This window comes from Phalangium opilio, unplaced genomic scaffold (genome assembly GCF_054372755.1).
Source record: "Phalangium opilio isolate 3A_F unplaced genomic scaffold, DU_Popi_V2 ptg000019l_1, whole genome shotgun sequence".
NCBI lineage: Eukaryota > Metazoa > Arthropoda > Arachnida > Opiliones > Phalangiidae > Phalangium > Phalangium opilio.
This window is the reverse complement of record NW_028324152.1, coordinates 9,037,972-9,062,777: the sequence shown is the minus strand read 5'-3', so window position 1 is coordinate 9,062,777 and position 24,806 is coordinate 9,037,972. Positions and strand designations below refer to the sequence as shown.

General features: G+C 36.9%; 2 protein-coding genes across 2 annotated transcripts in view; both read left to right on the top strand.

The window, feature by feature from the left end:
* The first annotated feature begins 714 nt into the window (after positions 1–714).
* Positions 715–24,499, top strand: LOC149702076 (glucose dehydrogenase [FAD, quinone]-like). The gene is made up of 5 exons (XM_089867279.1): positions 715–850; positions 988–1,181; positions 18,890–19,214; positions 23,462–23,754; positions 24,389–24,499. The coding sequence occupies exons 1-5, from the start codon at positions 715–717 to the stop codon at positions 24,497–24,499; spliced, it is 1,059 nt and encodes a 352-aa protein (XP_089723405.1).
* LOC149702075 (glucose dehydrogenase [FAD, quinone]-like) overlaps positions 24,199–24,806 on the top strand; it is a 13,479-nt gene continuing 12,871 nt past the window's right edge. The window contains exon 1 of the mRNA XM_089867253.1: positions 24,199–24,732. Coding sequence (XP_089723379.1) covers positions 24,630–24,732 — 103 coding nt within the window. The 5' untranslated portion in view covers positions 24,199–24,629. The remainder of the gene's footprint in view (positions 24,733–24,806) is intronic.

Below are 24,806 nucleotides of genomic sequence, written 5' to 3'. Positions count from 1 at the left end.
GGCTTCCACAAAGGTCATCACAATTGCGGGTTTTCCTAAAATTGTGAATCAATCCCCATAAATATCATAAATTTCCAAAAATTGTTAAAGTGGCATACGATCGAATTCAAACGTTAACAATAGCTATGTTTAAAATTATTTCAGAAAAAATGTTTCTTAAAACGATTTAACTAGAATTAAGGTAAATTAGTGACGATTAAAATAATTAATATCAATTATATTTAATTAAGAAAAACCTCTTAATTGCGTCTCGACTCGGAGAGGTTTATTTTGGATTCCAAACTTATTTCTATTAACCTTATTGTATCAAAAACACCGTAAGAGCAATAAGTATGACACTTGACACTGACATGACGCTACATTTCTTCACGAAGGGATTGTCTTATGTTATACACATAGCTGTAAAATCGTATTAATTCACGGTTTATTTTTTGTCTCACAAAAAGGGTCGCTTCTATGAAAGTTTCTATTATAAAGAAATTATATCTTATTCGGAAACACACAAAAAAACCATCACTAATTTTTATCATTTAGTGCCCTACATACTGATTGATTTGTTACTTATGATTAAAAATAAAAATCGAGATAGTGATATCTGAAGTAAAAAGTTATCTAACCTTGAAAAAATAAATATTAAAGGTAACATCGCATATAGATAGTTGGCAGTCCGTAAGAAAGGGTTCCTAACAGCAGGTTCAAAATCGAAATATCAGGATGCTTTTGCCATCATCTTCTGCTCTTTTAGTCGGAGCGATCATTTCAGCTATTTCGTATTACAATGTAAGGAAAGAACGACATATTACACCAAGGGTAGTAGATAACTTTGAGAAATACTACGACTATGTTGTTGGTAAGTAATTATGGTTGAATTTAAAAAATAGGCAATCCAACACGCATTCGCTATTACCAAATTGATGAAAAGTTTTATTTGGAAAAGTTTAAAACGAGAATGAATATAACGTAGCGTTTTAATTTAAGTTGGTGCAGGATCAGCCGGTGCTACTGTGGCCAGCAGGTTATCCGAAGACCATGACATAAAAGTTCTCCTAATTGAAGCCGGAGGACAACCAAACGTTCAAGCCGAGATACCATTGTTAACCTTGGCAAATCTACGTTCAAACCTAGACTGGGGTTACAACAGCGTTCCGCAAGAAAACGGTTGTCTAGGACAAAAAGAAAAGGTGATTTACTGTAATCTAGACCGGTGGATATAGAGATGTGAGTCGGCAATTTACCGTCCCTAAACTACCGGTAATTTACCAAATACCGCGTAAATTACGGATTTATATCTTACCGTAATTTTAGAATGGTTATTTACCGGTAAATTACAAAATTACCGCTGTAATAAGCCTATTAAAACATAAAATACCATAAATTACGATAATTTTTGTAATTTCAAAATTTTAATCGGTAATTTTTCGGTAATTTACCCGGTAAATTGCCATTTTTAAAAATTACCGTAATTTCACATCTCTAGGTGGTTATGTTAGACTTGTGTGCAGACTGCTGTTACATATTTTCCTTTGCAAAATTCCTTGACTCTTCCAATGTTTCTTTAAGTGTCTAAGTCCAATTTAATGACTAAATTTAGCACTTGGTTGAAAAGTATATTAATTTATACATATCAACTATTGTTTCGCAGAGTGCAGTTTAGGAAGCACTGATTTAGATTATTCAAAACATTTATGGCCAGAATAGTTCTAGCGGAGTTGTCAGTCCTACGGTGGTCTACCAAATCTTCCGTTCATGTTTGCTAACGGTACGGATGAAAAAACATTTATCTTGAAGGCTGCCAATTAGGTTTGCCCTACACCTGTGAGTTTACACTGCTTCCTCACTTAAAATGGACAATATAACATCTGATAAATCGTGCCAAGGGCGGGAATTCAAAAGAGTTTACCGATGGTTCGAAGAATGCTGAATAGTAACCCGTACAAACATTTATGGCTGCATTTTGCTTTTATGTAGCTTATTCAGAATCTGCAAAATATTGCAAATATACTGGAATATTCTGGAATATACCTGAAAAAGGTTCAACTTCAGAGAAAATTTAGATGAATTCCAGAGAGCACTTTTTTTTGGCAGAAAAAATAGCTTCCGCTGGCTAACTCAGTACAGCTAATATACAAACAAAATTTAGCTACTCTAGAGTCTTAAATAGCTTCCTTACACGTCGAAAACAGAGGTGAGACAGCAATTCCCGTTAGAAATCAAGTTGTTCGTGGCTCACTACAGGTAACTTCCAGTTATATTGTATGCATGTTACAATCAGAAATAGCTAAGTTTGTAGGATCATTGCAGGTGCATTTGAGATACTTTGTAGGATCATTGTAGGCGCGTTTCAGATACTTTGTAGGGTAATTGCAGGCGCGTTTCAGATACTTTGTAGGATAATTGCAGACACGCTTCATATACTTTTAAGGATAATTGCAGGCGCGTTTCAGATACTTTGTAGGATAATTGCAGACACGTTTCAGATACTTTGCAGGATAATTGCAGGTGCGTTTCAGATACTTTGTAGGATAATTGCAGGCGCGTTTCAGATACTTTGTAGGATAATTGCAGGCGCGTTTCAGATACTTTGTAGGATAATTTCTGGCGCGATTCAGATGCTTTGCAGGATAACTGCATGCGTGTTTCAGATACTTTGTAAGATATTTGCAGGCGCGATTCAGATACTTGGTAGGATAATTGCAGGTGCGGTTCAGATACTTTTTAGGATAATTGCAGGCGCGTTTCAGATACTTTGTAGGATAATTTCAGGCGTGATTCAGATGCTTTGCAGGATAACTGCATGCGTGTTTCAGATACTTTGTAAGATATTTAAAGGCGCGATTCAGATACTTTGTTGGATAATTGCAGGCGCGATTCAGATACTTTGTAGGATAATTGCAGGCGCGATTCAGATATTTGCAGGATCATAAAAGGCGCGTTTCAGATACTTTGTAGGATAATTGCAGGCGCGATTCAGATACTTTGCAGGATCATAAAAGGCGCGTTTCAGATGCTTTACAGGATCATAAAAGGCGCGTTTCAGATACTTTGCAGGGTCATTGCAGGCGCGTTTCAGATACTTTGTAGTATAATTACAGGTGCGTTTCAGAGACTTTATAGGATAATTGCAGGTGCGTTTCAGATACTTTGTAGTATAATTACAGGTGCGTTTCAGATACTTTATAGGATAATTGCAGGTGCGTTTCAGATACTTTGTAGGATCATTGCAGGCGCGACTTTGCAGTGTCATTGCAGCCGCGTTTCAGATACTTTTCAGGGTCATTGCAGCCGCGTTTCAGACACTTTGCAGTGTCATTGCAGCCGCGTTTCAGATACTTTATAGGATAATTGCAGGTGCGGTTCAGATACATTGCAGGATCATTGCAGGCGCGATTCAGATACATTGCAGGATCATAAATGGCGCGTTTCAGTCACTTTGTAGGATAATTGCAGGCGCGTTTCAGATACTTTGTAGGATAACTGTAGGATAAATGCAGGTGCGTTTCAGATACTTTGCAAGATCATTGCAGGTGCGTTTCAGATACTTTGCAGGATCCTAAAAGGCGCTGTTCAGTCACTTCGTAGGATAATTTTAGGCGCGTTTCAGATACTTTGTAGGATAATTGCAGGCACGTTCAGATACTTTGCATCATCATCGCAGCTGCGTTTCAGATACTTTGCATGATAATTGCAGGCACGTTCAGATACTTTTCAGGGTCATTGCAGCCTCGTTTCAGATACTTTGCAGGGTCATTGCAGGCGCGTTTCAGATACTTTGCAGGGTCATTGCGGGCGCGTTTCAGATACACACTGAGAAACTAATGTCAAAGAAACAATAGTTTTCACCATTTTTTTGATTGTTTAATGCTGTTATCCAGAAAAACCTCTAACAAGCCTTAATATATACAGGTAGTCGCTGTTTTTTGAAATTACATTACCTTAATTTTAAATATACAGCAAAACATTGTTCTTTTTTATGTTAACGACTGTGGAAAAAACAGCTAGTTTTTATTTCTCAAACGGAAGTGCAGGATATGTTATTATTAATAGAACGTTGCTGTTTTCCGGGGAAAAAGTATTCTGCCGTGAAGAATACAGTAGTGTAAAATTAAAAACACAGATAGTTACACTATTAAGTATAAATTTAACGTATATTTTACTGTATAATCCACCGTAAATTAAAGTTTTGCATACTATAAATTGAACATTAAGTACTTTACTTTAAACCTTGAAGCACTTTATTTTAAACCTTGAAGCACTTTATTTTAAACCTTGAAGCACTTTATTTTAAACCTTGAAGCACTTTATTTTAAACCTTGAAGCGCTTTAATTTAAACCTTGAAGCAATATAACCTAATCTTACCTAACCATGCTAAGCCTTTTGGAAAAGGTCCGCGTTTATTATGAAAGGACCCATATGAAAATAAAAATATTTTGGAAAGTCAGTGAATCGCTAATTTTAAAACCAATTTTTTAACTTTGCAATTTCTCTTCTTCATTATAATTTCAACCTACTTATTTCTAAAATAGAGTAGTGTCGGTAGAGAGGGGAGTAGACGGTGTATCCCTCCCTCTAGGCGCGCTTTTGTAAGAGGGGATACTATACGTGCCTGGTAGGGGGATGACTTTGAGCTAAGAGATAGAAGGGTATGACGTTTGCATACGTAGAACTGACATTACTCTATTGACCGAAAATGTGTAAAACGTGTTAGGCGACACTCTGAAACGTGTTAGGCGACATTCTTAAAAGCGTTATGCGACACTCTTAAAAGCGTTATGCGACACTCTTGGAGTGGCGTCGCTAGGCCTTTTATGGGGGCTATAGCGCCCCCAAATTTCAAAGTTAGAACCCTCAAAATAATCCGAACACTAACTTCTAAATCGTCGACTTTAGTTACAGTTAGAGAAATTTCAGCTTCAAAAACGTCGTTAGTATCAAACTGTTCCAAGTTCTCGCACTTCCATGGATTTTCTTTTTTTTAAATATGGTAGAGTAGATTAGGTCAAACGTGTTTCTGGTGCTCGAAAAACTCTTCGTGAAAAGAGATATTTAAATTTGACGAATACGTCTGTATCTACTGCTGGGATATTAGGGCCTCCAAAACCAATTTAATACCCGATGCATTTATACTAATTTATAACTTTCTGCCTTTTTCAGAAGTTATTAAGTCGATGAAAATTACCAACTTACCATGCAGTTTCATGCTGGATTTTAAGTCGATCAAGTGACCAACTTTTTAGGTAGTTTCATATTGATGCGAGAACTACCCTTGCTTGTTAGAACTGTCCTCGTATGTCCTCTCAAGGTTGAACCTTGCTAATCACATAGTGCTATTTGCTGATAAATCAGCCAGGAAGGTGTCATACGACACTCTGAAAGCGTTATTTAAACTCGGAAAGGTGTTATGCTGCACCCTTTAAGGAATTGCGCAACACTCATATGGGAGTAAAAATTAACTTTTAGTTCGATATCAGAGTTAAAAAAGTGAAGTGTTGCACCATTTTATTCTTATCTTTGACACTAATTGCTCAAATAAGTTTTAATAAACCCTTTCTGGGGTGTAAATGAACACCAGTAATGGTGTCAAATTTGGACCCATATAAACTACTTTTAAAGATGTTAAAGCACACCGCATTTTCTAAGAATGTATAACAGCAACCAGTATAAATTTACCCTAATGGACAGCCCGTTAAAAACACCTAGTCGTCTTATATAAATGACAAGTTGCATCTTAACCAACAGAGCTTAATGTTTTTAATAAAGGTTTGAGTGCTTTTAGTTTAACAGCAAAGAGCGTCTTCATCAAAATAAGCTCCGGGATTTAAAACTGTTCTAAGAGCTGTTATTTTTACAGCAACCCTATTTTTTAGTGTACCATAGTGTGTTTTTATTTTCACAGTAAACCACGTTTTAATCCACAGTGCTTAGTGAGTTTAAAACCACATATTTTGCTGTTAGTTTTACAGCAGCAGAAATTTTATGTAACTGTGATTTATTGGTAGTAAAACAGCATATAGTGTTGGTTTTTTTATTCACCCCTACAATATAATCAACGGTTAAGACTGTCTTTGAAACAACCACTGAAGCGGTTATTTTAAAAGCTACAAACGCCCCTGAATACACGAACAATTAATACTTAAAACTGTTAGTTCCACTGTTTAGAAAAACAGTATTGTTGACGGTATTAAAAACAGGGAGGATAAGCAATTAAATTAACATCATCTTGATGGCATACGCTATTGCCATTACCATAGTGTTTATTTTACAGCATTTTTATTCTGTGTGTACTTTGTAGAATAATTGCAGGCACGATTCAGATACTTTGTAGGATCATTGCAGGTGCGTTTCAGATACTTTGTAGGATAATTGCACACGTTTTTCAGATACTTTGTAGGATAATTGCAGGCGCGTTTCAGATACTTTGCAGGATCATTGCAGGCGCGACTTTGCAAAGTCATTGCAGCCGCGCTTCAGATACTTTGCAGTGTCATTGCAGCCGCGTTTCAGATACTTTGCAGTGTCATTGCAGCCGCGTTTCAGATACTTTATAGGATAATTGCAGGTGCGTTTCAGATACATTGCAGGATCATTGCAGGCGCGATTCAGATACATTGCAGGATCATAAATGGCGCGTTTCAGTCACTTTGTAGGATAATTGCAGGCGCGTTTCAGATACTTTGTAGGATAATTGTAGGATAAATGCAGGTGCGTTTCAGATACTTTGCAAGATCATTGCAGGTGCGTTTCAGATACTTTGCAGGATCATTGCAGGCGCGATTCAGATACTTTGCAGGATCCTAAAAGGCGCTGTTCAGTCACTTCGTAGGATAATTTTAGGCGCGTTTCAGATACTTTGTAGGATAATTGCAGGCACGTTCAGATACTTTGCAGGGTCATTGCAGGCGGGTTTCAGATACTTTGCAGGGTCATTGCGGGCGCGTTTCAGATACTTTGTAGAATAATTGCAGGCGCGTTTCAGATACTTTGCATCATCATCGCAGCTGCGTTTCAGATACTTTGCATGATAATTGCAGGCACGTTCAGATACTTTTCAGGGTCATTGCAGCCTCGTTTCAGATACTTTGCAGGGTCATTGCAGGCGCGTTTCAGATACTTTGCAGGGTCATTGCGGGCGCGTTTCAGATACTTTGTAGAATAATTGCAGGCACGATTCAGATACTTTGTAGGATCATTGCAGGTGCGTTTCAGATACTTTGTAGGATAATTGCACACGTTTTTCAGATACTTTGTAGGATAATTGCAGGAGCGTTTCAGATACTTTGCAGGATCATTGCAAGCGCGTTACAGATACTTTGCAGGGTCATTTCTGGCTCGTTTCTGATATTCTTTAGTGTTGAAATTTTGGAATTTCATTTTTAAAAAATTAATTTTTACCTCTCCGAGTGACGATGACGTCACGGAGAGGTATAACATTATATGTGTGTTTGTGTGTCTGTCACCGCGTTCGCAGTTGGAAAATCGGAGCCAACGTGTTCGCAGAAAGATACTTTGGTTTCTACTCCACTACCCTCGTTAGGGTTAAGATGTACACGGCGATCGCCTAGGGTTACGAGAAACGTTAAGCTTCTAAATGGCAAGGCTTCCACCAAATATTCAGGCAATTGCGGGTTTTCTTATCAATTATTGTGAATCAGTCGATCGCCTTATATACCATAAATTTCCAAACATTGTGAAAGGCTTACGCTTGAGTTCTAACGTCAACAATAGCTATGCTTAAAACGCTTTTAGGAATGAAGTTTCTTAAAACGATTTAACTAGAATTAATGTAAATTAATGATGATCAAATTAATAAATATCAATTATATTTAATTAAATATTTAAGAAAGATTCTGAATTGCGTCTCAACTCGAAGAGGCTTATTTAGGATTCCCAACTTGCACTTCTGTTTAATATCTAGGAAATTTCCAAATCAGTTGAAATTAGAGTCTTCTCATACAAAAATTTTAAGCTGTAATTTATCTGCATACACGCTTTTTTATAGCTACCACGCTGAAATATGTATACATTAAGGCTACAGTTTCTGAGGCAGATAAACGCGAAATTGTCACAGGAATTCCTGAACTGCAAATTATCTGCCGTTTCAACATTTTCTGTTTGTTAACTGTTAATTTTCTATACTGGCAGAAATATGCAGCGCCATTCTGCAAAAGCGATGAAAAAGTAGAAATCCAGCTGCCAAATTAAAATTGCAATTTGACCACATTTATAGGCATGTTACAGGTCTGAAAACGTGATGGAAAAGTAGAAATCCAGCTGCCAATTTAAACCTGCAACTCGACCACATTTATAGATATGTTACATGTCTGCAAATGTGATTTAAAAGTAGAAATCCAGCTGCCAATTTAAAACTGCAATTTGACCACGTTTATAGGCACGTTACAGGTCCGCAAAAGTGATGGAAAAGTAGAAATCCAGCTGTCAATTTAAAACTGCAATTAGACTATATTTATAGACATGTGACAGGTCTGCAAAAGTGATGAAAAAGTAGAAATACCAGCTGCTAGATTAAAACTGCAACTTGACCACATTTATAGACATGTTACAGGCCTGCAAATGTGATGGAACAGTAGAAACCCAGCTGCCAATTTAAAACTGAAATTCGACCACATTTATAGACATATTGCAGGCAGGGCCGGAAATAAGCACAGGACACTGGACATTGTCCAATAAAATTTTAAAATGTCCCATAATTTTGTTTAAAACTAAGGGGGTCACTGGACATTTTGACCAATAAATTTTCCCAAGTTTTGATAGCTTGACTATGGAGATGCGACACTATTTTTGCACATTCCAGTGGACAATGTCCTATAAATTTTCCAGTCAAACAGGGGGTCACTGGACACATGTCCTATAAGAAATTTTTCTTATTTCCGGCCCTGATTGCAGGTATTCAAAAGTGGAAATCAGTCTGCCAGTTAGTTTAAAACTGTAATTGTACGTAATAGATAGAATAGAATTTTATTTTCATTTCTGCAAAATCGTTGCATAAGTAGAAAAAAATCAAAGCGATTAAACAGAAGTATCTCCGGTTTAATGTCTAGACAATTTCCGCAGCTATCGAACCACCCTTATTAAATAAAATTCTTTTCTATAACCCTTTGAAATATGTACAATTACAGTTTTGTAATAGCTGGCAGACGGATTTCTACTTTTGAATAGCTGCAAAATGTCTGTAAATGTGCTCAAGTTACAGTTTTAAACTGGCAGGTGGAGTTCTACTTTTCCATCTCATTTGCAGGCCTGTAATATGTCTATAAATGCGGTCAAGTTGCAGTTTTAAACTAGCAGCTGGTATTTCTACTTTTTCATCAATTTTGCAGACCTGTAAAATGTCAATAAATATAGTCAAATTGCAGTTTTAAATTGGCAGCTGGATTTCTACTTTTCATCACATTTACAGATCTGTGACATGTCTATAAATGTGGTCAAATTACGGTTTTAAACTAGCAGTTGTTAATTCTACTTTTGCATCGCGTTTGCAGACTGAGAAACTAATGTCAAAGAAACAATAGTTTTCACCATTTTTTTGATTGTTTAATGCTGTTATCCAGAAAAACCTCTAACAAGCCTTAATATATACAGGTAGTCGCTGTTTTTTGAAATTACATTACCTTAATTTTAAATATACAGCAAAACATTGTTCTTTTTTATGTTAACGACTGTGGAAAAAACAGCTAGTTTTTATTTCTCAAACGGAAGTGCAGGATATGTTATTATTAATAGAACGTTGCTGTTTTCCGGGGAAAAAGTATTCTGCCGTGAAGAATACAGTAGTGTAAAATTAAAAACACAGATAGTTACACTATTAAGTATAAATTTAACGTATATTTTACTGTATAATCCACCGTAAATTAAAGTTTTGCATACTATAAATTGAACATTAAGTACTTTACTTTAAACCTTGAAGCACTTTATTTTAAACCTTGAAGCACTTTATTTTAAACCTTGAAGCACTTTATTTTAAACCTTGAAGCACTTTATTTTAAACCTTGAAGCGCTTTAATTTAAACCTTGAAGCAATATAACCTAATCTTACCTAACCATGCTAAGCCTTTTGGAAAAGGTCCGCGTTTATTATGAAAGGACCCATATGAAAATAAAAATATTTTGGAAAGTCAGTGAATCGCTAATTTTAAAACCAATTTTTTAACTTTGCAATTTCTCTTCTTCATTATAATTTCAACCTACTTATTTCTAAAATAGAGTAGTGTCGGTAGAGAGGGGAGTAGACGGTGTATCCCTCCCTCTAGGCGCGCTTTTGTAAGAGGGGATACTATACGTGCCTGGTAGGGGGATGACTTTGAGCTAAGAGATAGAAGGGTATGACGTTTGCATACGTAGAACTGACATTACTCTATTGACCGAAAATGTGTAAAACGTGTTAGGCGACACTCTGAAACGTGTTAGGCGACATTCTTAAAAGCGTTATGCGACACTCTTAAAAGCGTTATGCGACACTCTTGGAGTGGCGTCGCTAGGCCTTTTATGGGGGCTATAGCGCCCCCAAATTTCAAAGTTAGAACCCTCAAAATAATCCGAACACTAACTTCTAAATCGTCGACTTTAGTTACAGTTAGAGAAATTTCAGCTTCAAAAACGTCGTTAGTATCAAACTGTTCCAAGTTCTCGCACTTCCATGGATTTTCTTTTTTTTAAATATGGTAGAGTAGATTAGGTCAAACGTGTTTCTGGTGCTCGAAAAACTCTTCGTGAAAAGAGATATTTAAATTTGACGAATACGTCTGTATCTACTGCTGGGATATTAGGGCCTCCAAAACCAATTTAATACCCGATGCATTTATACTAATTTATAACTTTCTGCCTTTTTCAGAAGTTATTAAGTCGATGAAAATTACCAACTTACCATGCAGTTTCATGCTGGATTTTAAGTCGATCAAGTGACCAACTTTTTAGGTAGTTTCATATTGATGCGAGAACTACCCTTGCTTGTTAGAACTGTCCTCGTATGTCCTCTCAAGGTTGAACCTTGCTAATCACATAGTGCTATTTGCTGATAAATCAGCCAGGAAGGTGTCATACGACACTCTGAAAGCGTTATTTAAACTCGGAAAGGTGTTATGCTGCACCCTTTAAGGAATTGCGCAACACTCATATGGGAGTAAAAATTAACTTTTAGTTCGATATCAGAGTTAAAAAAGTGAAGTGTTGCACCATTTTATTCTTATCTTTGACACTAATTGCTCAAATAAGTTTTAATAAACCCTTTCTGGGGTGTAAATGAACACCAGTAATGGTGTCAAATTTGGACCCATATAAACTACTTTTAAAGATGTTAAAGCACACCGCATTTTCTAAGAATGTATAACAGCAACCAGTATAAATTTACCCTAATGGACAGCCCGTTAAAAACACCTAGTCGTCTTATATAAATGACAAGTTGCATCTTAACCAACAGAGCTTAATGTTTTTAATAAAGGTTTGAGTGCTTTTAGTTTAACAGCAAAGAGCGTCTTCATCAAAATAAGCTCCGGGATTTAAAACTGTTCTAAGAGCTGTTATTTTTACAGCAACCCTATTTTTTAGTGTACCATAGTGTGTTTTTATTTTCACAGTAAACCACGTTTTAATCCACAGTGCTTAGTGAGTTTAAAACCACATATTTTGCTGTTAGTTTTACAGCAGCAGAAATTTTATGTAACTGTGATTTATTGGTAGTAAAACAGCATATAGTGTTGGTTTTTTTATTCACCCCTACAATATAATCAACGGTTAAGACTGTCTTTGAAACAACCACTGAAGCGGTTATTTTAAAAGCTACAAACGCCCCTGAATACACGAACAATTAATACTTAAAACTGTTAGTTCCACTGTTTAGAAAAACAGTATTGTTGACGGTATTAAAAACAGGGAGGATAAGCAATTAAATTAACATCATCTTGATGGCATACGCTATTGCCATTACCATAGTGTTTATTTTACAGCATTTTTATTCTGTGTGTACTTTGTAGAATAATTGCAGGCACGATTCAGATACTTTGTAGGATCATTGCAGGTGCGTTTCAGATGCTTTGTAGGATAATTGCACACGTTTTTCAGATACTTTGTAGGATAATTGCAGGCGCGTTTCAGATACTTTGCAGGATCATTGCAGGCGCGACTTTGCAAAGTCATTGCAGCCGCGCTTCAGATACTTTGCAGTGTCATTGCAGCCGCGTTTCAGATACTTTGCAGTGTCATTGCAGCCGCGTTTCAGATACTTTATAGGATAATTGCAGGTGCGTTTCAGATACATTGCAGGATCATTGCAGGCGCGATTCAGATACATTGCAGGATCATAAATGGCGCGTTTCAGTCACTTTGTAGGATAATTGCAGGCGCGTTTCAGATACTTTGTAGGATAATTGTAGGATAAATGCAGGTGCGTTTCAGATACTTTGCAAGATCATTGCAGGTGCGTTTCAGATACTTTGCAGGATCATTGCAGGCGCGATTCAGATACTTTGCAGGATCCTAAAAGGCGATGTTCAGTCACTTCGTAGGATAATTTTAGGCGCGTTTCAGATACTTTGTAGGATAATTGCAGGCACGTTCAGATACTTTGCAGGGTCATTGCAGGCGGGTTTCAGATACTTTGCAGGGTCATTGCGGGCGCGTTTCAGATACTTTGTAGAATAATTGCAGGCGCGTTTCAGATACTTTGCATCATCATCGCAGCTGCGTTTCAGATACTTTGCATGATAATTGCAGGCACGTTCAGATACTTTTCAGGGTCATTGCAGCCTCGTTTCAGATACTTTGCAGGGTCATTGCAGGCGCGTTTCAGATACTTTGCTGGGTCATTGCGGGCGCGTTTCAGATACTTTGTAGAATAATTGCAGGCACGATTCAGATACTTTGTAGGATCATTGCAGGTGCGTTTCAGATACTTTGTAGGATAATTGCACACGTTTTTCAGATACTTTGTAGGATAATTGCAGGAGCGTTTCAGATACTTTGCAGGATCATTGCAAGCGCGTTACAGATACTTTGCAGGGTCATTTCTGGCTCGTTTCTGATATTCTTTAGTGTTGAAATTTTGGAATTTCATTTTTAAAAAATTAATTTTTACCTCTCCGAGTGACGATGACGTCACGGAGAGGTATAACATTATATGTGTGTTTGTGTGTCTGTCACCGCGTTCGCAGTTGGAAAATCGGAGCCAACGTGTTCGCAGAAAGATACTTTGGTTTCTACTCCACTACCCTCGTTAGGGTTAAGATGTACACGGCGATCGCCTAGGGTTACGAGAAACGTTAAGCTTCTAAATGGCAAGGCTTCCACCAAATATTCAGGCAATTGCGGGTTTTCTTATCAATTATTGTGAATCAGTCGATCGCCTTATATACCATAAATTTCCAAACATTGTGAAAGGCTTACGCTTGAGTTCTAACGTCAACAATAGCTATGCTTAAAACGCTTTTAGCAGGAGCAGATGACAAAGGAGTCTCGGACGCTAGCTTCCATAATGTAGAGGGCAATGGGATCGGCGAACGTCACGGTTATTAACCAAAATCATTACGCCAGTGCCACCTCTCGTAGGAAATTTGAGCATTATTTTCATACCAATAGCGTTGCTGCAGAGTCTCGAAAGGAGATCTGGGAAATCGCGTCTGGAGCCTCTCTTTAAAAATACGTATCGTCTGCTTATAATTAGCCTAGGCTTAACGAGTATTAGAGTTAAAAAATGGATTTCAACGACTTTTTAATCTTTTTTTTTAGACTAAAATTGATAATGAAAAGCCCAGCGGGTAACGTATGTACACTATTAAAAAACTAAAATGTGTTTCAGTGCCAAATTTTTCTAAATTTCTTCTTGAATTAAATGATAGCTACAAGAGGTTGGGAAAAGAAATCACTCACGTATTTTTTAAAACCCAAAAAGTAAGAGACAGTGATTTCGTTTCCAACCTCTTGTAGCCGTCAATTAATTCCTACCCTTAAGGTCACAAAATGTAGTCTTATCTTTTATCTTAATACCAACGATTACAGCTGTTTGAATAATGTAATTATATTGTGTATATTTATGTCGCGATCGGGTAAGTAGCCACCCGTTAGTCCGTTATTACAAAAATAAATTCCCAGCAGACTTTGGTGCCAGATATAATCCACCAAAAGCATCGTCTGCTATAATGTCTGATAGCGCCTCTATGGCAAACGATACCGCTACAGCTGTGACGTACGCGGGTCCCATTGCCCTCTATATTGTGGAAGCTAGCGTCCGAGACTCCTTTGTCATCTGCTCCTGCTTTTAGGAATGAAGTTTCTTAAAACGATTTAACTAGAATTAATGTAAATTAATGATGATCAAATTAATAAATATCAATTATATTTAATTAAATATTTAAGAAAGATTCTGAATTGCGTCTCAACTCGAAGAGGCTTATTTAGGATTCCCAACTTGCACTTCTGTTTAATATCTAGGAAATTTCCAAATCAGTTGAAATTAGAGTCTTCTCATACAAAAATTTTAAGCTGTAATTTATCTGCATACACGCTTTTTTATAGCTACCACGCTGAAATATGTATACATTAAGGCTACAGTTTCTGAGGCAGATAAACGCGAAATTGTCACAGGAATTCCTGAACTGCAAATTATCTGCCGTTTCAACATTTTCTGTTTGTTAACTGTTAATTTTCTATACTGGCAGAAATATGCAGCGCCATTCTGCAAAAGCGATGAAAAAGTAGAAATCCAGCTGCCAAATTAAAATTGCAATTTGACCACATTTATAGGCATGTTACAGGTCTGAAAACGTGATGGAAAAGTAGAAATCCAGCTGCCAATTTAAACCTGCAACTCGACCACATTTATAGATATGTTACATGTCTGCAAATGTGATTTAAAAGTAGAAATCCAGCTGCCAATTTAAAACTGCAATTTGACCACGTTTATAGGCACGTTACAGGTCCGCAAAAGTGATGGAAAAGTAGAAATCCAGCTGTCAATTTAAAACTGCAATTAGACTATATTTATAGACATGTGACAGGTCTGCAAAAGTGATGAAAAAGTAGAAATACCAGCTGCTAGATTAAAACTGCAACTTGACCACATTTATAGACATGTTACAGGCCTGCAAATGTGATGGAACAGTAGAAACCCAGCTGCCAATTTAAAACTGAAATTCGACCACATTTATAGACATATTGCAGGCAGGGCCGGAAATAAGCACAGGACACTGGACATTGTCCAATAAAATTTTAAAATGTCCCATAATTTTGTTTAAAACTAAGGGGGTCACTGGACATATTGACCAATAAATTTTCCCAAGTTTTGATAGCTTGACTATGGAGATGCGACACTATTTTTGCACATTCCAGTGGACAATGTCCTATAAATTTTCCAGTCAAACAGGGGGTCACTGGACACATGTCCTATAAGAAATTTTTCTTATTTCCGGCCCTGATTGCAGGTATTCAAAAGTGGAAATCAGTCTGCCAGTTAGTTTAAAACTGTAATTGTACGTAATAGATAGAATAGAATTTTATTTTCATTTCTGCAAAATCGTTGCATAAGTAGAAAAAAATCAAAGCGATTAAACAGAAGTATCTCCGGTTTAATGTCTAGACAATTTCCGCAGCTATCGAACCACCCTTATTAAATAAAATTCTTTTCTATAACCCTTTGAAATATGTACAATTACAGTTTTGTAATAGCTGGCAGACGGATTTCTACTTTTGAATAGCTGCAAAATGTCTGTAAATGTGCTCAAGTTACAGTTTTAAACTGGCAGGTGGAGTTCTACTTTTCCATCTCATTTGCAGGCCTGTAATATGTCTATAAATGCGGTCAAGTTGCAGTTTTAAACTAGCAGCTGGTATTTCTACTTTTTCATCAATTTTGCAAACCTGTAAAATGTCAATAAATATAGTCAAATTGCAGTTTTAAATTGGCAGCTGGATTTCTACTTTTCCATCACATTAACAGATCTGTGACATGTCTATAAATGTGGTCAAATTACGGTTTTAAACTAGCAGTTGTTAATTCTACTTTTGCATCGCGTTTGCAGAATCGCGCTGTATATTTCTTCCAGTACAGACGATTAACAGTTAACAAACAGAAAATGTAGAAACGGCAGACAATTTGCAGTTCTGGAATTGCTGTGAAAATTTCGCGTTTTTCGAGCTGCAGAAAATGTAGCCTTTATGTATACCTATTACAGCGTGGTAGCGATAAAAAGCGCGTATGCACATGAATTACAGCTTAAAATTTTTGTACGGGAAGAGAAGATACGTAGAATCTCATTTTGTACATTTGTTAATGAATGAAATTTTTGTTTATTTACTATACAAAAAACTGCGTTCACGGAACATAGACGTAATACTTGTCATTTTGTTATGAGCTATAAATTTTTTAAAACAATTTTAGATAAAATATTATAAATCTTTTTGATAGTTTAAATAAAATAAGATGCTAAGTTGGTTAGGTTGAGCGAGAAGTGGAGCTAATTAAAACTAGACTAGTTTCTAACAATAATATGGGTTAACTATTACACGTGTTTGGAACTAATGGTGAAAATGCCAAATTTTCCTGAAAGATATTGCATGTTCTCTGCATTAACGAGACAAAAGTAACTGTTTCCGTTTCAAGCAAATCTCGGATGTGGATTAGTTCAAGCAAAAGCCACTAAATGCTACCATACTCGCGGGATGGAATTACGTGGACCGCTAAGCACAAAAAGTCTATATTTTATCTCAGCCTTCGTGGATAAGCTCTGATTGGTTCCTACATTTGGAAAGGTAAAGTTGGTGTGTAGAACATTGGACAGCATGTTAGGTGCGCCGCAGGAGCCGATATTTGCTTTCAGAGAGGAATTCAAGATACTGTCGTAAAGCAGACGCGAGATGCTAGAGAGATATTGATACTACGCTCTACGGAAGGTTTCTATCCACCCTTCACTCTCCTTTTTAGCCACATACGATTAGCTTGACCTGATGTGTAGAAGAAGAAGATGATTATGTAGAAGATGTTTCGTTCGTTATTTTGAAATAGCACTTCGTAAGGACTTCTAGGTGGCGCTGGCTCCATACTTTTCTTGTCAACGATTTTTAAATTCATAATATTTATTTTCTTCTCTACCACCACCGGGAATCGAACCCGAGATCTACGGCACACCAGCCTGATACTATACTGTCGCCTCTACAATCGCTTGTTGAAAAAGGGTTGCAGAGATAGTAGGAAAGAGAACGAAAGTAAATAAGAACGGCCCGAGCTGTGCTGAGTGAGCTCCAAGAGAGAGAGAGCGGAGCCTTCGAGATATATAGGCCCGTGACTATCGCGAAGCGAGAATATTTTTTCAACTAAATTAGTTCGCCGTGTTTTCTCACTTGGGAGCACTTTTAGTATCGTAAAATAAAAATAAGTTAAGCCTGGTGACTCCGTCGACTGCTAGAATATTAGGGCTAGGCATAGACGTAGAGCGGTGAAACCGAGGTCGCGGATAGTAAAAAATGTTTTAGAATATTTTAGAAGACCTTTATTAAACAATCATGCCAAAGACGTAGAGGATAAAAAGCAAAGGTTAAAAAAAATTAAAGGTTACGAAGGAGTATAAATATTCCTCTTTTGGTATAATAAAACTGTGAATTAGCATCGCCAAGAAGTTTTGTTTTACTAAAAAAACAACAATGTTAAAATCTCATAATTAATTTTGTTGTCCACACAATCTAACTAGGACTGTTCACGAGCCGAGCTGAGCGAGCATTTTAAAAGCTCGGCTCGGCTCGAGTCAAAAAAACGGCGGCTCGGCTCGACTCGAGCCAAGCTGGGTCTTGGCTCGGCTCTAGCTCGGCTAAGCTCGAAAATGATCATGACATGTTTAAAAAAAATTGCTACTACCAACGTCAAACTTGAGAATGACTATAAATGCCATCCCATGTTTAGGAATGTAGTGGTTCAGTAAAACCCGCTCTTTAAAATATGCTCAAGGTTAGAGACGAGAGATTTTTCCCACGCTTTATTTCATGTAAAAATACAACGGAACGCTATTAGTGGAGAGAATAAAGACTAAAAGGAAAGCACTATATCAGTGACTAAGCTCGCGAGCCGGCTCGCGAGTCGGCTCGGCTCAATGCCTATCGGCTCGGCTCGGCTCGACCCTAAAAAAGCTCGCTCGTTAATTAATCGAGCCGCAAAAGTGGCGGCTCGGCTCGGCTCGAACTCGGCTCGCTCGTCACGAGCCCGAGCTGGCTCGAGCTCGTGAACAGTCCTAAATCTAACCAAAAGATTCAATAAAAAATAAATAGCCCCTAAAACAATTACGTTAATTTAAGAGTTAAACTTTTCTCTTTCATAAATTTTTTATAATTGGCCCCTAAAATATCAAGGACAATTTATGGAAGACCCCTTTCGCAACTGTAATAAAAGCGCCACCTAGAACGCAAATTGGGTGAAAATATTTCCTCTATGAAACTGGATATTTCCCCACATAAAAATCGACCCGCACGGGCCTAGATATCTCGGAGGCTCCGGAGAGAGAGGAATAGGATATAGAAGCGGTACGAGCGGGCGAGGATTCTATAGAAGCGCGCTTTGTCAATTTTGCCCATAGATCTTTTGGTTTCGTCTTCGCTACATGCCTTAATAGTAGTAGTACTAGTAATTAGTAACGGGCGATATGTGATTCACTTTGCTAAGCAGCCATTGAAAAATTATTTCCCCTGACCCGTATATTAGGGGATATTTCACTAGAAGTATATTTATTGTAGTAGGGATAGCGAGAGTACGTAAACGATGTGGCTTCAATATAAGCTAAACCATCTTGTTTTCTATTTCTTTCCATGAAACTGCATGAACGGACTTTCTAGTCCTGGCTGAAGATTACACCATTAGACTTAAAAGGCAGATTAAAAATATTTGTTTTCTTAATTCCGCAGAGATGTTTCTATCCAAGAGGCAAAATGTTGGGTGGATCTTCAGGGCTAAATTATATGCAATATGTGCGAGGGAATAGCAAAGACTACGACTTCTGGGCGGAACTTGGAGCCAAAGGTTGGGCCTGGAAAGACGTTTTACCATATTTCATCAAATCGGAAGGCAATCAAGCTGAACCTGGAACTATTGATGAAGATTATCGCGGACGCGATGGTCCATTGACCGTCAACGTTTCGCCGGTTAAGAGTGCTATTGGCGATGCTTTTTTCGAAGCGACATCCATTCTAGGTTACGACAAGTTGGACATTAACGGTCGAAACCAAACAGGTATTTACAAAAATTAAAGGAAAAAATTAGTTTTATTTCTGATATTCTATAATGCTACAAGTTCCAAATCTTTTTAAAAAATTGGACCACATTGACGAACGGTATTCATTTGTGATGGGCACTGATGGCCGATGTCGTAAATTAATCGTGGATCTCAGTTTTATGGGAACCAATATCGATTTTAACCTATTATTTCAACATTATTTATGAAAAAATAAAACCGATATCAATAGATAAATCGGTAAATTAAGCTGCAACCGATATATATTGGTTACCGATACCGATATCATATCTGTTTATGTCCATAACTAGTATTCATAAATTTCTAAGTTTCCAAATAGTCGCTATTTGCCATATCCCTTGTGGATATGGTCTAAAAGAAAACAAATGTCTTCGGTGCTTGCTATTTACCGAATTGAGTGGTGCCGTATATTCAACAAACAACGAACGCCATTAGTTGAATAGAGCTTTAGATTTGTTATACGTAAAATTGCGATTATCTGAAGCTCCATTTATAAAAATCATTGGCTAGCTTAGTTGATAGAATCCCCAACTAGTCTCAGGTTCTTGATATGAAACCTAAGCCCATTCTACACAGATACACTGGAATGATAACCTAAAAACCCTCGTTCTTCAAATTCCATCGCCTGTCATCGCCTCTAGCGAGAGAGTCTCGAAACTTTTCGATTCATAGATCATGTTACGGCTATGGTTTAAGTCGAGAATATTTCAATATTGGTCGAAGCGTGGCGCTGACCTATTGATCACATGAAATTAAAATAAAACTGTTTTTTTTTAAATTATTTTTTTGCCACTGTCAGAGTTGTCTTCTTGTTCTTTGTACGCTTCAGCCTTTCAGGCCTTGAAGCAGATGCGCTCAATCAGTCTTTAGTATGTAGTTAACTTTGTGAAGGAAGTGAGGTTTACTTGGAAAGTTAAGGAAGGTGTGTTCGGGTCAAGTCACCTTCGTCAGACACGGAGCCGTCAGAATTTAGGATAGGATCGCAGACATGTGTCGCATTACAGAAAAATTTGCCACCCAGAAAATTTACTTACAGGAGCACGCCACACTGCCAACCAGAATAATCCTCCCTATAAGAAAAACAAGCTGGTTCAGCAACCAGGACATTTTTGCACACCCAATCAATTTATAGGACATTGGTCCAGTGAGGCAGTGACCCCTATAAGTGTCTCAAAGTTATCTTATTTCCGTCCCTGCTTAAAATAAAACCGACGAAATAAATCACAGCTAGAAAAGGTTGAATTGGGGCGGAAATAAGTTAAATACATTTGGCCTCCTGGAAATTCGTGAGAGCGGAAATAAGCGGAACACTTGAAATGTATCCAGGGACACTATTCTCTAAAAATTTCAATGATTAAATACCCAAATCCAAATGTAAACATTAGGGTTGGTTCCATAAGGAGAGAGAGCTTAAAACCTTATTCTCTAACCCAAATCCAAATCGACATTTGAATCTCCCGCCAAACATTTCACCATCTCAAATTATTCTCTTATTTCTTTAACCCAAATCGACATTTGAATCTCCCGCGAAACACTTACTCAAATGTACGTCACTTCCTCTTTCATTGCATAATTTTATTTCAGCATAAATTACACTAAGGCAGTAAATTAATTACCTACGATAAATTAATTTATTACTTTAAAATTAGAATTTTATTCATTATAAAACTAAGCTTTTCCTGAAGGTTTTGAACCGTTTAATTGAAATTATTTAAACTATTAGTGATGATCAATTGGCCAATATCGTAAATTAACCGATGTCAATACCAATTTATTTAAAATCAATGAAACGAAAATATCAATATCAAACAATTATCCATTGGAAAAGATATCAAGCTATTCTTTAATTTAAATTTCTCAGGTTAAGTTTCAAAAGAAGATGAATTTTATTATTTTCTGACAGCAAAATTGGCAGCTTCTTTGCATAATTCCCGAAGTTTTTCTATTCCAAAATAAAAATGTTAACGTTTTGTGATATTAAAGGAGAAATATAAATATAATTTTCGTTTCTTTTGAACTAGTTTCTATAAAGGAACTTTAAACAAATGGCCATTTGTATGAGTACACTTACCGATAATGGATTTTACTAATCTAGACAATTACTACGTCTTTTAATTAATATTTTATAAACACTACCTGAATATTTTTTTAAATATGAAAGATTATATTTTTATTTTAGATTAATGAGTTAAAAAAATTGGTATCCGTGTTTCAGTTAAGCTTTGATATTGACATCGGTTAATTTACGATATCGGCTAACGATCCTAGTCTGTTTATAACATTAAATCGGAACTTCACTTGACGCAATCTTCTAAGGAGCTATGACTATAATTTTGTTTAATTATAAGATTTTTAGCGTAATGTTTAAGCAATACGTTTAATCTTGAAAAGGGAGTGAAAGTACTAAAATAATTTTTTTTATAAAACTAATTAACTATGAACATTTTTAACCATTTTTGGATATAATCGATTGTAACACACTTGTCATTAAATTTTCAGGGCTTATACTTAGCTTGAAAAATCGATATTTAAATCTAAGTAGGAGATTCAGTTAAGATTTGATATTCGGCTCTAAACTAAGCCTTAATAACAATGTTTAGTAAATAAATCATTATTAATGATTTATTTACTAAAGTTACATTAATCGCAACGTTTAGAGCCCGGCATTATCTATCCATTATCCAAGTTATTTTATCTTCATCCATACTCGAAAATTATCCATATAACTCACATGCTAAATCGTATTATAATCCACAACTTTGTTTATAAATAATCGGTTATCCACCAATTTGTGGATAATGGATAGATAATGCCGAGCTCTAAACATTAATCACAATGTTTAGTAAATAATACAATTAATCGCAGTGTCTACAAAAATTATACTTAGCTTGAAAAATTGATATTTAAATCTAAGTAGGAAATTCAGTTAAGATTTGATAATTTTCGTTTTATTTGAACTAGTTTCTATATAGGAACTTAACTCAATTGGCCATTTGTATACACTTACCGACAATTGATTTCACTAATCGGGCCAATTACTGCGTCTTTTAATTAATATTTCATAAATACTACCTGAATAAATTCAGTTAAGCAAAGGCTTATAGCATTGCCGTCGTCCCGCGTACATAATATAAGACTCCCGGTCTACCGTAAAATCTGGCGTGTTTAGACCAGAGATCTCTCCTTCGTTTATTCTCAGTATCATCTTAAGCTAAAAATACGAGGTTCCCTACGTACATAATTTACGATACCCCTGATAACGCGCGCGGTCTCTAGAGCCGCGCCAATACGAGGTTACTAACCCGCACCCCGCGAGAGCGCTCGGCATTCGAGGGATCAGGCAACTAGCGTAATACGCTTCCCATCGTACACGCTCAGATAGACTTTATTACGGAGCGGCTTTCCCCTCGACAACTAGAAACGCACGACGCCATTCGAGGGATCAGGCACTGGCGTATTCCCCCGGTATTACCTTTTTGGTGGTTTTATTGCCGTAAATTCGGGAGATATGCCTTTAATCCGTTCTAATATTGAAATAAAACTATAAAAAGTAATCCCGAGTGTATTTCCGCGTTAAAAGCGTAATACGCTTCCCATCTTACACCCTCAGAAAGACTTTATTACAGAGTGGCTTCTCCCTCGTCAATTGTCCCGTATAGAGACTAACATTTTTGCTCCGCCACTAGATGGCGTGTGCAAAAATAAAAACGCGACGTGTGCTGTGTGGATTTCCAAATACTTCCTACAAGCTTCCGTCCAGAGTAGAGGTATAATTCAGGCCGACGACTCTTTCGTACAGGGGCCCCTGGGAAGTTGGCATACCGAAAAAAAGGACTATCACCCACTAAATCCTAACAGCAGCCAAATACTTTTGACTAATTTATCTGTTGAGTTGGTTATTAAGGCACAATAATTCTTTTGGTAACTCAGAGCTTGTGATAAAGCGCCGAACCACAATTGCGACACGTTTTTGTAATTGACCAATAAAACTGGCAGTTTATTGTTTAAGTTTAAAGCTACATGTGAATTTTGATCTGAGGATAGCGAGTAGGTAACGAATGATCTCGGGTTACAATAATCGTGAGTTTATATGCATTTCTTATCAGTGACAAGAATAGGTCAATAATAGTACGAATAGGTTAACTAGTTCATTATCTATACGTAGCATTATCTTTATTAGATTTATCTCAATTTCATTTAAGGTTTTTCAAAACCAATTTTTCAGGCTTTGCTCGAAGCGAAATGACTATCAGAAATGGACTGCGATGCAGCACATCCGCTGCATATTTGGGTCCAGCGAGTCAAAGCAAGAATTTCGATGTTCTGACAAACGCTCACGTAACTAAGATTGTTCTTGACTCGGACAAACGAGCCACCGGCGTTGAATTTGACTACAAGGGAAAGAAATCTATTGTCAGCGCCAAGGGGGAAGTAATATTAAGTGCGGGTGCCATTAACACCCCTCAACTGCTCATGCTTTCCGGAATTGGACCCAAGGAGGACCTGGAGGCGCTCAATGTAAGTTGAAGTTCACAATATTTGTTCTTTGTCATAATATAAAAGTTTTTATGAGGGACTGAAATGAACAGAAACTCTATCATTGATACCTATTGATAAAATAATAACTAAATCATTAGCAACCAAATATCCAAAGATGTTGCTCTAAGCGTCGAAAGTTGCAATGCTAAGGCCAAAGCTCATTTTTGAAAAAAAGGCGGTTGACGAACTTTTTCTAAGTTGTTGAGTCTTCATGAAAATGGCGTCAGCTGGAGCTCGTGAATATTCATAGAAATTTAACTGGCCTCAGAGGGTCTTGGACTTACACAGTTGGAATGGAATGATGAGCTAAAAACCGTCGTTCTTCTAATGGCATCGCCTGTCGTCGCCCCTAGCGGGAGAGTCCCGAAACCTTTCGACTCGTAGATAATGGTATGGCTATGGTTTGAGTCGAAAAACTTCTAATAATGGTTGAAATGTGACGCTTGAGAAGTGCTACCCTATAAGAACGACGCAACGTCCATCTGTGTTTGATGGTCTAAGCTAAAACACTTATGAAATAGTATATCATAAACTTGGGCTCAATTGTTTTTAAAACATCCCAAAATATGTTCCAAACAAGTATATTTTGAAGTTTGTGTACAAACTAGTACAGCTATTACAAATTTCGACCAAAATTATGAGCAAAGAAAAATCATACTGCTTCAGCCAACCGATTAGCAACGTGACGGTGAAACCGGAAGTGAAAGAATTCGCTTATCCATAAATCGAACTTCGTTGACGACTTGAAATTTCCAATCATATAAATATTTTTGTTGTTTGTTTTATTTTTTCAGATTCCTGTCGTGGTAGATTTACCTGGTGTAGGGAAGAACCTTCAGGATCATATCGTGGTCATGGCACTTGAATTTAAAATCAACACTTCTAATATCGCGACCAATTATGAAGAAGTAGCCAATGATCCTGGAAAACTTGAAGCCTTTTTAAAGACCGGAAAGGGTACGCTTAATATAAATTGGATTCATTTGAATTGCACCTAAATATCAAGAACTTGCGTTTATTCGCACGAAACG

What these genes read in the sequence shown, in the direction of transcription:
- LOC149702076 (XM_089867279.1), top strand. Translation starts at nt 715, where the DNA reads ATGCTTTTGCCATCATCTTCTGCTCTTTTAGTCGGAGCGATCATTTCA. An exon ending in ATACTACGACTATGTTGTTG is followed by an intron (nt 851 to 987) that starts GTAAGTAATTAT and finishes AAGTTGGTGCAG; the next exon opens with GATCAGCCGGTGCTACTGTG. An exon ending in GTCTAGGACAAAAAGAAAAG is followed by an intron (nt 1,182 to 18,889) that starts GTGATTTACTGT and finishes TTAATTCCGCAG; the next exon opens with AGATGTTTCTATCCAAGAGG.